This window comes from Zophobas morio, unplaced genomic scaffold, assembly GCF_036711695.1.
Source record: "Zophobas morio isolate AGI-343-1 ecotype UQ-CSIRO unplaced genomic scaffold, CSIRO_AGI_Zmor_V1 ptg000007l, whole genome shotgun sequence".
In the NCBI taxonomy this organism is placed as follows: domain Eukaryota; kingdom Metazoa; phylum Arthropoda; class Insecta; order Coleoptera; family Tenebrionidae; genus Zophobas; species Zophobas morio.
Window position 1 is genome coordinate 2519204 of NW_026972112.1, and position 13282 is coordinate 2532485.

General features: G+C 33.0%; 1 protein-coding gene across 1 annotated transcript; it reads right to left on the reverse strand.

Moving 5' to 3' along the window:
- Positions 1 to 6337: 6337 nt before the first annotated feature.
- On the reverse strand, positions 6338 to 12662 carry LOC135123981 (uncharacterized). The gene is made up of 3 exons (XM_064048842.1): positions 12550 to 12662; positions 12269 to 12323; positions 6338 to 10460 (listed from the first exon to the last, which is right to left on the reverse strand). Exons 2-3 carry the CDS (start codon positions 12296 to 12298, stop codon positions 6456 to 6458), a joined length of 4035 nt encoding a protein of 1344 aa, XP_063904912.1. The 5' UTR covers positions 12299 to 12323; positions 12550 to 12662; the 3' UTR covers positions 6338 to 6455.
- Between the last annotated feature and the right edge of the window lie 620 nt (positions 12663 to 13282).

Here is a 13282-nt window from a genome sequence, read left to right on the forward strand (position 1 = left end):
AGCATATCCCCTTTGTGTTTTTTCCGGAGCCGTTCTGCATTGCTGCGTTTTAATTCAATTCTTTTGGATTTTAGTAAATTTATTTTTATATTACAAAAAGACTGTAGGTAAAACGGACGTACCTGAATACTTTGCAAAAGCAACTAATTTATTCATTTTGATTGTCCCCGTAATTATAGTTGGATGCACTTTAGCCGCGAATGGTGATAATTATATTAACAACAAAGCCGGTATTTGTTTCCCCAAAGGTAATGTTGAATACTACACTTTATGGTGGCCCCTTTCGGTGTTTGCAATCTTTATTTTAATAATTGGCTTCTGTATTAAAGTGGAACTCGATGAAAAACGGGTGCAATTCGAAAACGAAAATAGGAATCATGTCGCTAGTGTAATGACAGAAGACCAACGGACAAATTTGAGCAATGAAATAAACGCCTATGAATATTTTATGATAAGGATGACAATATTATTTACTGCATTAAGTTTTACTTGGATCTTTGGGTTTTTAGTAAAAGTACAAAATAATGTAATTTTTGTGTATTTGTTTGTCGTTTTCTTAAATGTTGAAGGTATAATTTTATTTTTATTATATCTAGTGTTTTATAAAAGGGCCCTAGATGCTGTTTCTGATTATATACTTTGGTTGTGGAAAAATATACGATTAGGTAACTCTTCAAGTGGATAAAAAATTCTACAATTTTTACTAATTATGTGCTAGTATATTTTTTAGAGAAGAAAAACATGTTTAGAATGCGTTACAAGTTTTATTCGATTTGTTGTACAGGCAGTTTTCTATTTGTACATTGCACACTATTTTATAAAAAATATGTTTATAAATAAACACTTCTGTAACATTATTTATTATTATTTATCCTATTAAGAGTTAGATTGAGGAATGAAATAATCATTCAACCTTTTAAAAACTGTTCTGCGGAACTTCAGCGCCTCTGTTACACTAATTTTCGGACTTAAACATGTTCCAAGCAAAAATATTGGCTGTTTTCAAATAGCCAATCTTTTTTGTTCAGAGTGTTTGACAACTTATCGAGCCCTAACAAGGTACCTCACAGTCTTTTGGCAATAAACCAAAATTAAAATTTCTGGGCTTATAAAAATACTGTCAAGCATATGTTAGCTTTTATTTTCCAAAAATATTGCCAACTTTTGCAAAATACTGCGTTACCATATGGGAACACTAGGTCAATAGAAGAGTGTAGAAGTTTTTGATAGCTATTATAATAAAAATAATATTTATATAAATATAACATCAAACATGATACTAAATTGACTTCTTATGGCGTGTGAAACACTACATTGCAATCGATGCAAAGTCCCAAGTCATATTTTTGACACATTGTTCTAACACTTGCTGAACATCCTCCTCCAGCGCATCTTTTTCTTTTATTATTTATAGTTTTTGTGAGAAGATGGTTTCTCCCGTCGTACCTGACTGTATCAGACACCATATTGTAGGTCTTTCTGGTCCTTTTGGAGGTACCCCAAACATTTTTGTATAAGATAGGACAACTTCGCGCCTAAACTCCAAGCTCAAGTTGCGATATCTCTCGTATTTACATTGCGTTTCAATATCTCCAGTTATCCACGAATATACTTGTCTTTTACTTTTTGAGCTCTCAGATATTTTTGATTGGCTATTGTCAGATAAGGGAGAATTCAAATCATTTAAGGTTGGAATTCCACAATCTGCTGCGGCGAATATATTAAATTCTGATTTGTGGCCATGTGGAGCTGTGATAAGGAGATTCTACTCTTCTCAACGTAAGGTTAATAATATAACATCCAAGACTAACAATGTTACATCTGGTAATTCAAATTTTTCAATGGACAAGGAAAAATCAGCAGTAGTATGAGACTCGAAAAACTTAAGGTCTACTTCCAAAATGAACGTGGATTGAGGACTAAAATTAAAGATTGTTTCTTATCATGTGCTAATGGATAATTATGACGTCATTGTTTTTGTTGAAACTTGGCTTCATCCTGAAATTTGTGATGCGGAGATATTTGATGATAGATATGTGGTGTTTAGAAATGATTGTAGTGCACTTAACAGTAAAAAATGACATGGTGGTGGTGTCCTTATTGCTGTGAAAAAGTATATAACAGCCAGAATCCTTCCATTCCTTCCATTGAAGAATTGTGGGTCTTTCTTGAATGTGACCAGAAATCATTTATTTTCTGTGCAGTGTATCTTCCTCCGGATGCGTTGATTGATATGTATAATATTCATGTATATAGTTTTAATTATCTTTGTAGGAATTATTTGTCTGCAACGTTTTATCTCCTTGGTGATTATAACCTACCTTGTATCTCTTGGATTAAAGATGATGAAATTGTAGGTCTCACACCTATTAATGTTAGCACTGACAAGGAGACTATTATTTGTGACACCTTTTTTGCATGTGATTTGAGTCAATTTAATTATATTGTTAACAGTTCGGGTAATGTTTTGGATTTATGTTTTTCTAATTGTGAGCATTTAGATATTAGTGAATGTTTTGCTCTTGTAAAAGTGGATCCTTTTCATCACCCCTATTCGTTTGCTATTCATTTAGTTGATTATTACTGTACTGCTGAATTTTGTGACATTTCTTACAATTTTAAGAATTGCAATTATGAATTACTTAATAATTTTTTAATTTCTATTAGCTGGGATTTTATTAGTTTTAGTACTGATATTAATGATGTTGTGAATATCTTTTATAATTACATTTATTTAGCATGTGATATTTTTGTACCTACTAGGGTTAAGCGTTATGATAATTTTCCACATTGGTTTAATTCAGAATCGCGCAAGCTTGTCAAACGTAAAAAGGAGCTCCATCGTCGATATAAAATGAGTGGCAAATTAGAGGGTTATATTAATTTTTCCATTGTTAGGGACGAATGTAAGCATGCTATTAACTGTTCCTATAATAGTTATATTGATCGTACTGAATCCTTGATTTATACTGATTCCAAACAATTTTGGAAATTTATTAGTGATCATAATAGAAGTAATGAGATTCCTAATACTATGTATTTCAATAATGATGTATTTCAATAATGATGTATTTCAAGGTTGCAGTGATATTGTTAAGGTCTTTGCTTGTTATTTTTCTTCTGTGTATGATAATCCTAAGTTGCTCCCTACTTATAATTCTGATGGTCAGGTAATGTGTGAACTATTACAATTAAATTTGAATAAGGGAGCTGGTCCTGAAGGTATTCCTCCTTTATTTTTTAAGATGGGTGCTTTATCATTGGCTGAACCATTATGTCGCATTTTCTCTGTATCTATGAGTAGTGGAGTTTTTCCTGACATCTGGAAATTTGCTCATGTGGTGACTATTTTTAAATCTGGTTCTAAGCATTTTGTTCATAATTATAGACCTGTAAGTATATTGTCGGTTCCTGCCAAATTATTTGAAACTATTGTTTCTCAGCAATTACGTCATTCCTTTAAGAATATTATCATTGAGTCTCAACATGGCTTTTATGCTGGCAGATCTACGCAGACTAATCTTATTACATTTATTAGTGATATAATTGATGCTTTTGAAGATGGTTGTGATGTACATTGTGTGTACACAGACTTTCATAAGGCGTTTGACAAAGTTCACCATCAATTGCTTTTAGATAAATTGTATTTGTATGGCATTCGTGACCGTCTTTTGTCCTGGTTTAATAGCTATCTCACGAATCGTAGTCAAAGTGTATGTTTAAAGGGTGTAAAATCTTACAAGTATTCTGTTAAATCTGGGGTACCGCAGGGATCCATTCTTGGTCCTTTTCTTTTTAATATTTTCGTCAATGACATTACAATGAATTTTCTTTCTGAAAGTCTTTTTTATGCTGATGATTTAAAAATTTATCATTTTATTAAAACAACTGATGACATGAAGACTTTAGAACATGATCTTAAACTAGTTGAAAACTGGTGCTTCATGAATGACTTAAATCTGAATGTTTCGAAATGTGTAGCCATTTGTTTTAGTAAGAAAAGTTCCTCTATTAATGCTTCTTGTGTTAAATAATGAATTACTAAAAGATGAAAGTATAGTTAAAGATTTAGGTATTTATTTTGATTCGAAATTAACGTTTCATTGTCATTACGATTCACTTATAGCTAAAGCTAGAAAACTTATAGGTTGTATAAAAAGATGGTCTGTTGATTTTAAGTACATTAATGTTATAGTTGTTTTATATTTTTCGCTTGTAAGATCTGTCTTAGAGTATAATTGTATTATTTGGTCTCCTTTTTATATTACGCTAATTAATCGCATAGAATCTATTCAGATTCATTTTTTAAAATATTTAAAATTTAGATTAAGTATGTTATATAATTTACAGTTTGCTAGTGTTGAAATGGTTGCTGACTATCTTAATATTCCGTGTTTGAGTAATCGAAGGAAGTATTTAAAGCTCTGTTTTTTATTTAAATTGTTGAATAATATGGTTAGCTGCCCTACATTGTTAAGTAGAATAGGTTTTAATGTACATGTGTTTCATACACGTAAACCTGAAATGTTTTATATTCCTTTTCATTGTCGCAACTATTCGCTCCATTCTCCAATGAATAGTATTTTATCGTTGGCTAATAATGTAGGTTCTGAACTTAATTTTACAGGGTCCAAATTTATGAGTTTCAAACGTTACTGTAAGGCCCTTTGTATGGGTGTCTAATTATCATGTAATTATCATGTAATGCTTTTTTGGCGTGAATAAACATTAATATTATTATTATTATTATTATGGCACATTAGACCTTGTTGCGTCAACTTCGCCTTGAATTTTTTCAACATGAATTTCTTCCAGAGTAAGTACCCAGCCTTTGATTGTTCGACAAAACAATCTCTGCAGGTGTAGCTAGCTGACGTCCAGGTAAAATGATTTATATCGCCTTCGTCATCTTCGTCCCCAGAGTGTTCATCAGTGAAGATGTTACTCTCATCAATAAAAATGCTATCTACATCCAGATTAACTCCATAAGCAATACTCAGCGCTTCTTACAATGAAAAACCACGTCTAACAATGCAAAAATAGATTTACAGTAAAATGACTATAAAATAAAACTGAGAAGTCTAATGGCCTAGTGTTAGCAAACGGTAACATAAAAAACAAAGAGCAATGGCTGTAATGACCAAAAAAATATTTGTGGTAAATTAGGTCAGACGGACTTGTTTGAATCTCCTGTTTACGGAGACAATTATTATAGGCCATGATTTTGTTGATTATTACGGTTGATTCTACTTATTTCAAACGGATGTCCATTTTGTATGCTCACAAACTGATGAACAAATTTTGAACAAACGTAAGTCCAAACCGGCAAAATTTAGTGCAATTGCACTGTACCCAATCATTACAGTAAACTTTTTAGAATATCTGTGAGCGACATTTAGCGTGTATTCACGAGAATCAAGCCAATAACAATTTTTAAAGAACTCGCTGTTTGCGTTACCATATGATAACACAGGGATGAAATGGGTTAAGTTTTCTTTATCTCCAATCTCCAAAGTTTATCAGGAGAATAACTTTGAATAAATGTTTTTAGAAAGTGAACCATATAGGAAAAATTATACAGTCAGTTTTACAGTACTTGATTTCCAATGTGATAGTGGAGGTTGAATTTGCAATAAGTTTGATTAAAATTGCTCCAGTTGATACACAGAAACCACTTTCCGTAACAGGCTGTGAGTGCGTGCAATTTATATAATTAACTGTTTTCAAGATTTGTTTCTTCGCTTAAAATAATGTACGAAAAAAACCCATACGCCGCCCCGGTACGATGCCTATGGGTTTCTAGTACGTGCGGCGATGAAGAGTGACTCATCATCGGTGACGGCGGCCAGGCGATGTTCGCATAAAAACAAGTCTGGAGCGGGTTACCGGAAGTCTCGATTGCGGGGTTCAGAAAAACCTCGGAACGGCGTTCGCGATCCATCCATAGGAACGTATGGGTTTAAATAGAGGCCACCGGCGCGGACGATTATTATTTAGTCGAGTCGAGTCCAGCGAATGTTGAGAAATAAATTGTTGAGTTTACCCACGCCAGAATGGGAAGTCAGAACCCGAGCTGATTTCTTCATGTTGTCTGCATCTTTGTTGTTCAGAGTCTTTATCTGCAGACCGGATTGTAACAAACAACTGGAAAGTTATTAACAAGTGGTTCGCCGCGTCTGACATACTCAAAAGGTCATACCATGTTAAAGGGATTCTTAAATTATTTTACGCTAACTTTGAATAAATATATATTTGTCTTTTACAACATCTGATGTAATGATAGTGATTAAGTGCTCTTATTGTTTACATATAATTGTTTAAAAGCATAGGTTGTACATACAGCTGTAAAATGATATTTACAAACAAGAAATAAATATAAATTCACTGTACAATTAATAATAAAACTAAACGATAACAAAAAGCTAGTTTGTCTGACACAACAGTCAATGAGTAACTTATTCACTTAACATTTCTTTTATAGCCGAAATATATGAATCATTTTCAATATCAGGCACACAGTCTATTGGTTTTTTGTTATTATTGTCTGCTATATTTCTGTCACTTCCTTTACTTAACAGTAATTCTACAATATACCTATGCCCTTTCTGACACGCAAAATGTAATGGTGTTTTGCCTTCTTGATCTTTAACATCTACATTTGGACATGCATTTACTAACAATTCTGCAATTTTAAAATTTCCTTTATTGCATATATAGTGTAAAGGGGTACGACCTAGAGAATCCCAAACATCTAATGCAACTTCTTGTTCCACCAACAGCTTTACCATATTATAATTTTCAATTTCACAAGCATAGTGTATAGGTCTTTTATCTTGATTATCTGATGCATTTAGGTCGGCACTTTTAGAAACTAATGCTTTGAGTCTCCTAATGTCTCCCACTTCGCACGCGTAATGTACTTGCATTCGACCAAGATTGTCTTTGCCGTCAACTTTAATAACACTGAGTAATTTATGAAACTCTACCGAGCTTTTTCCTGAAAATATCGCATGTACGGACTGAACGGATTGGGCTTCACTGTGTAAACGCGAAAATAAATAATAAGATGCCCTTAAATCTGAAACTGTCGACTCTGACATTACATTATGGAGTAGTGTGTCTCCATATTTCTTCTGTTTAATAAGTACTTCCAAACAGTTAAATGAGCGGTATTTTGTTATTAAGGACACGAGGACTTTTGAATCGATACTTTGATGAATATTTTTTAACCAGTCGATATCTTTGTTGCAAGCAAAGACAAACGCGAAATCAAATTTTATTACATAAAACAGAATTGTAAGCAAGTGTTCTTTGTAAAAACAATGCGCGTTGCTATTATACATTGGTATCAGAAAGGGCAATAGAAGCATTAGGTTTTTAACACAGATGTGCAATGAATCTTTAATGTTTTCGAAACGCTTTAGAATCTTTTGGCAATTTAACGTATCTCCAGTATTTGTTAATCTAGCAATGTTGTCTTGCGAAATACTTGACGAAGTTATCAGCGGATATTTTTTGCTCCAAGCACACGATAACCGTAATTCTTCAGCGAGGTTCTGTGCTGTCATAGAACCACACCGTGGCAAAAGTTTATAATTTTTATAAAGAATTGCTACACAACTTCTTTTTTCTTCCTTTATAAATCCCGCCAATAACAACAAATCGAGAAAAAGTCTTATATTATTGTATTTGTCATTGCAAATAAAATTCTGATCACGACTTCTTTTAGGGTCATTCTTATGGAGATAAATGGCGGCAAAGTATTCACCGTATGAATTGTGAATAAATTCTGGTTCAAGATTACTGTCGACCTTATTTATAAGCCCTACAGGGTCTCCATCATTTCTAATTTTCTCTAAAAATTCAGTTTCATTACTTCGAGAAGAACAGAAAAAGATACTACACGTGTTTTTAGAATTTTTACCGATATAGAAATCAAATGCTGTCACTGCATAATTGTCGATTATAGACTGCTTTTCCGTGATGTATCTTTCTCTATTTTGGTCTATATTTAAATTTATGTTGCGCTTTTCGGTATAATAGATTCTACACTTTTCATCAACAAAATTTTCATATAAATCTACCACCGTAATTATTTCATTGTTCTGATTAAGAAACAACTTTACATCTGATTTCGAAAGTAGAAACTCCGTCAGAAGATATATTTGCAGTGGAACTCCCAAAAGGTTGTTGTCTAAAAACGGTACACAAAGTTTCACTTGTTCAAAAGCCACCGACGCGTCTGCCTCCGAAAGATTTAACCTCGTCTGAATGTATTCCCGCTGTTGTTCTTCGTTAAACTCTTGTATTTCGATGGAGAACGTTTTCAGAATTTCTTCTAGTTTGTCCTTCAAGTTTTTTCGAGACGTAACCCATTGTTTAATCCCACTCTTAGCAATTTCTTGCACAACTTCCAAGATTGCTGTAAGATTTTTATCCGATACTTCGTCTAGGCCATCCCAAATGATGCGTACCTTCTTCTTCTCGATAAATTTTTGGAATATCTTTTTTTCTGGTGAATCTTTATACAAGACGGACACCATGATTGTTAGAAATTCTTTGATATTTTGTCTCATTTCTGAATAATGGGCAGCATGTTCTCTGGCATTTATTATAAGTGTCCATACTGACGAACAACTGCCGATTTTTAAGCTCTTTGCTAGTGTGCTTTTTCCCATTCCTGCGTTAGCACACACTACGTTTATATCGTTTTCGACTTTACCACATAATGTTGATTCATGTTTGGAATAATCATACTGATGATCAACCCTGAAACTTGAGAGTTCATCCACGTGATTCTTACTTCTTATCCACTCTAAACATGAATCATTTTGACCATTTTCGAGATATCTAAACTGATGACAGTTTGCTTTGGTTGTGTTATGAGCATATTCCCTAAACTCCTCATAATCCAATTCTGAGTCCACGATATACATTACGTTACTCCTGGAGTTATTGTTATGAAAAGTTATTTTTGTGATTCCTTCATTATTGATTTCAACCTTTTTCAGTTTATTGATCATTGTTTCCTTGTCCTCGACGTCGTGAATTATAATTAAATTATCTTCTACGCTTTGTAGAAATCCAACGCCGACGATAACTTTGGATAAAGTCCTGGAGATGTGGCAAGATGGTAATTGATCTGCTTCTTTTCCAAATTGTGTTGGACCATCGATCATTTCAACGAGTCTGTCTGTAGTAATCAAGTCGGCTATCTTGTTATCCACACTTATCAATTTCCTTAAAGTGGTCTCTGCTTGCCCTTCTAATGAGTACGTAAACGTATCTAAAATTCTATCATAAAGTGTTGTTTCCTTCGCTAAGTCAGACAAATTTTCAAACACACTATTTGCCATATTATTTTTTGACTCTTCAGTTCTCGCAGAACACAAAATCAAGATGTTCTTGTTTTCCACTAAATTTTGTATCTTATAAAATTCCGCGCATTCGTCCACAACTAAAGGAGATTTGCCCATAAGCCAGAAGATTTTAGTTTTTTGCGCGTCATTAATTTCTGCAATATTATCTAAAGGGGTCAGAAGCGTACTAAGATATTTAAATTCTTCTTCGTTGATTTCCCCTTCTACAGATTTTGTCCAGAGATTCCTTACTTTCATCTCATAATTTTTGCTTAGTGTTGTTATTTTAAACTCGGAAACTGCATCTCTAAAGGCTTGTTCATTATTGTTAATTAAGCTATTGTCTGACAGTGCCAATGTCTTCACATAAGGCGACAACGCGGTAAGGGCAATAAGATTTTTCACAAATGTTTTGTCTAACGTGTTTTTGGACCCATCAATCATACTCCATCTAATTATCACGTTCTTAAACTCGTTAAACGCAGGTTCTTGGGCGTCAAAACTGTCTTGAAACAATTTTAGTGTTATCGCTTCAAGAGCACTAACGTTGGCTTGGTTAGTGTATAAATGAAAGTTTTTGAAGAAGTCGGAGGATGGATTTGTCGGTGTAAAGACGTACGAATAATTGTTTGCTTGACCTGAAGTATTTAGCAATTTATTTATAAAGTCGTCTTGCTTCATTTCAGCTTGAACAGTTACTGTTTCTTTGTCGATCTCCAGCTGTTTTACGTTTCCATTTAAAGAACGGTTAGTCAATAAAATCGCCTTAAAATGACCGATTTTTTTGACAGTCTCGATGTAGTCTGTATGATATTTGTACATGCTAAAGTATTTCCCTTTAGGACTAGACAAGTCTGCAACGTTTATGTCCTTTTTATTCTCGTTCGAATGTTTCAGTTGCACTGCCAACGTTTGAGCTTCTTTGCCGACGTATTTTACGTGAATCACTACGTCATCAAAAACTCCATAATTTTCGTCATTGGATGATACGTAAAAATATTCTACACTTTCATCCATAACTAAATTCAAAAGTACATATGCTACGTAAAGATGTTCGTAGTCTTTACCTTTATCGGTCGTGCCCTTTCGTTTGCTAAATTCCTGAAAATAAAAAGAGAGATATCAGAGAGTGCTGCTTCCTCGTTTCAATTACTCAACGTAACACTTTGAAATTTAGATGTTTAGGGAAATAACTCAAAGCAAATTCGTACACCACGAGTATAGGAATATATTATTGTAAAAACTTAAATCATTTTAAAATAGAATTCTTTGAGATGACGTCACCAAATTGTTGGTGGGAATGACTGGCCAAATTTTGGTTAGCATTTTACCATCTACATGATATTCCTACAATCCATTCAAAATTTGACAACAATCGGTCGTGTAGTTACGGAGATTATCTGTATAATATAAATCAGTACAGACGGACAGACGGACAAACAGACGACAGACCGACGGAAACGAGAGACCATTTTTATCGTGTTTTAGGGGTCATGAACGTCGAGAAAACATGAAACTGGCAAGCTACAGAATTTGATAAGTTTATTTATTTTAAGAGATTTTTATCAGCTCTGGAACATAATTTTGTTCTATTTATAATCACTTGAATGTTTGATCTTAAAATTATATCTTGATTAACGTTGGTATTATCTTTTTGTTTCATCTTTTAAATCTTATAGGGGAGACCTGTCCAAAACCGTATACCGGGGTAAAACCGTATAGTGGGCTTAGAACTGCTGGTTGTTTGAATTTGCCGCTCAAACTTCTGTCAATGAGATCTACCAATGAGAGCCATTTGTCTACAAAAACTTGTTAACGCTGCCAGGCTCGTTACAAAATTAAATAAATTTAAAATTTTGCGGGTGCTGTGATCTAATTATTAACTAAATAACCACTGCAAGTGTATACTGTTAACGGAATTCAATGTAAGTACGTAATTTACGATATCATTGTATGTGTTTCTACTATTATTTTCAGCGTTTGTCTTAACCGATTTTTTTTGTGTTTGTTGTGGTGAGCAAAATGTTCATTTGAGGGGTAAAATCGTACGAGCTTCTAAGTAATTCGCAGTCGAAAATTAAAAAACCAAAGTTGAATCTGTCAGAAACCAAGAGAAAAAATAAAGATAAAGTAGAAAGTAAAACTGGAGATAGTAAAGATCTTTGCCTGTACTGTCTTGAAAAATATGGTCAAAGTCGCATGGATGAAAGTTGGGTACAGTGTACTTCCTGTAATGGTTGGGCCCATGAAGGTTGTACAGGTTACGATTCCGATGATCTTGATGATTTTTTGTGCACTAAATGTTTGGTGTGAATGTTGGGGCAAAATCGTATATTGTGTACGGTTTTGGATAGTATACGGGGTAAAACCGTAATTAGAAGTGTTTTTGTTTTAACATTTTTATTTCGTAGATAAGTTACGTCTTTCGATTTTTGTTCTTACAATTATGTACCTGACAAGACTGGTCAATAAAAATGTTGATTTGACAATTTTATTGTGTATTATTACAGAGATATATACATTTCCGCTTAGCTATACGGTTTTGGACAGGTCTCCCCTACATTTACAAATTTGATTGTTAAATTATTTTAATTGTAAATAAGTATAATCTACAGCTTCAGTACCGATATAAAGATATTTTCTGCAACAGAAAGTACTAGAAGCAATCTTCTTACTCACTACTTTGACTACACATGAAAAGTAGGTACTTGATTTTTGAAGCACTTTTGTTAAGTACTTTGCACAAGTAAGAGTTTACTAAAGAAAAACCATAAATTAAAAAAAAGTATAAATGTAAATGCACTAATTTTACCGTCTACATGTACTGATGCTACTGATTTAAAATAGATGAACAAAATTTCCTTTATTTTAAAAATAAACGACAATAAAAAATAAAAAAAAAAACGTACCGCAAAAGGGTTATTGATGTGTGAGCTCATGTTGGATCCAGTTTTTTTTGTTCGTCTGCAAAAAATAAACAAGTGTGTTAACATAAATAGAAAATATAATAAAAACATAACTTGAATAAAAACATAAAGAAGCATATATTTAACTTAAGTAATTCCTAGCACTTACAGTACTAAGTAGTACCTACTTCACGTTGTTAACGATAGTTAATTTTAATTATATTTAATTATGCCTTCAGCTACTTTTAATCAACTTAGTTAATTTATTTTGTATCAATGCTTACCACAAAGATGTTGTTTTCAAATCTACAGATTATTTCACTGTGGTTTACTTCTTGGATGTTCTACAATTTATTACGCATACTTGAACAAGTGCTCGTACTAATTATTGTACTAAATGTTGATATCGATTTGGTGTGTCGTTGCAACCTCCTGCGTCTTATATACCCGTAACGTGACTGATAAGCCCATTTTTGTAATTAAAGATAAGTCCACATAATACACCTACTTATTTTTCAATCGCAATTTTTTATTTAAAGTGTTTTGATTATTTAACAGTATATTAAAAAAGATATTTAATCAGGTCCATTATTATTATCGATGAGTTCAAGTTTTTTTTCTGTTGAGGAGATAGTGGTGACCAAATTTGAATCAAATTTTTGCGCTGAATTTAATTAACACCGGCGCGAAATCGCATTTGAATAATTTGAATTTAAGATAAAAATTCAAAAAAAAAAATCGTTAAAAATAGGTTTTGGGCACGTCACAGTTGTCCCCAATACGCGCAGCAAATTCTTACGGCTTTTAATCGGAAACATATTTTAAACGACGCCTACACATGCTACAAATTTGTTTTATTGTTTGTAAATTCATCGATCAGGTTTTTAATCGTTAACTGGTTCTAACACAATTTAACAGACATTTGCTCCGAGTTTTCATGAAATTCACTTAGTCAGGACTAGTTTGATTTTGTTTGTCTAAATATAAATAAGTTTCGGGATGCATATACTTAAGTGT

Coding starts and splice junctions, on each gene's coding strand:
- LOC135123981 (XM_064048842.1), bottom strand. CDS start 12,298: ATGAGCTCACACATCAATAACCCTTTTGCG. Junction 10,461..12,268: donor ACATCAATAACCCTTTTGCG/GTACGTTTTTTT, acceptor TTTTATTTTCAG/GAATTTAGCAAACGAAAGGG.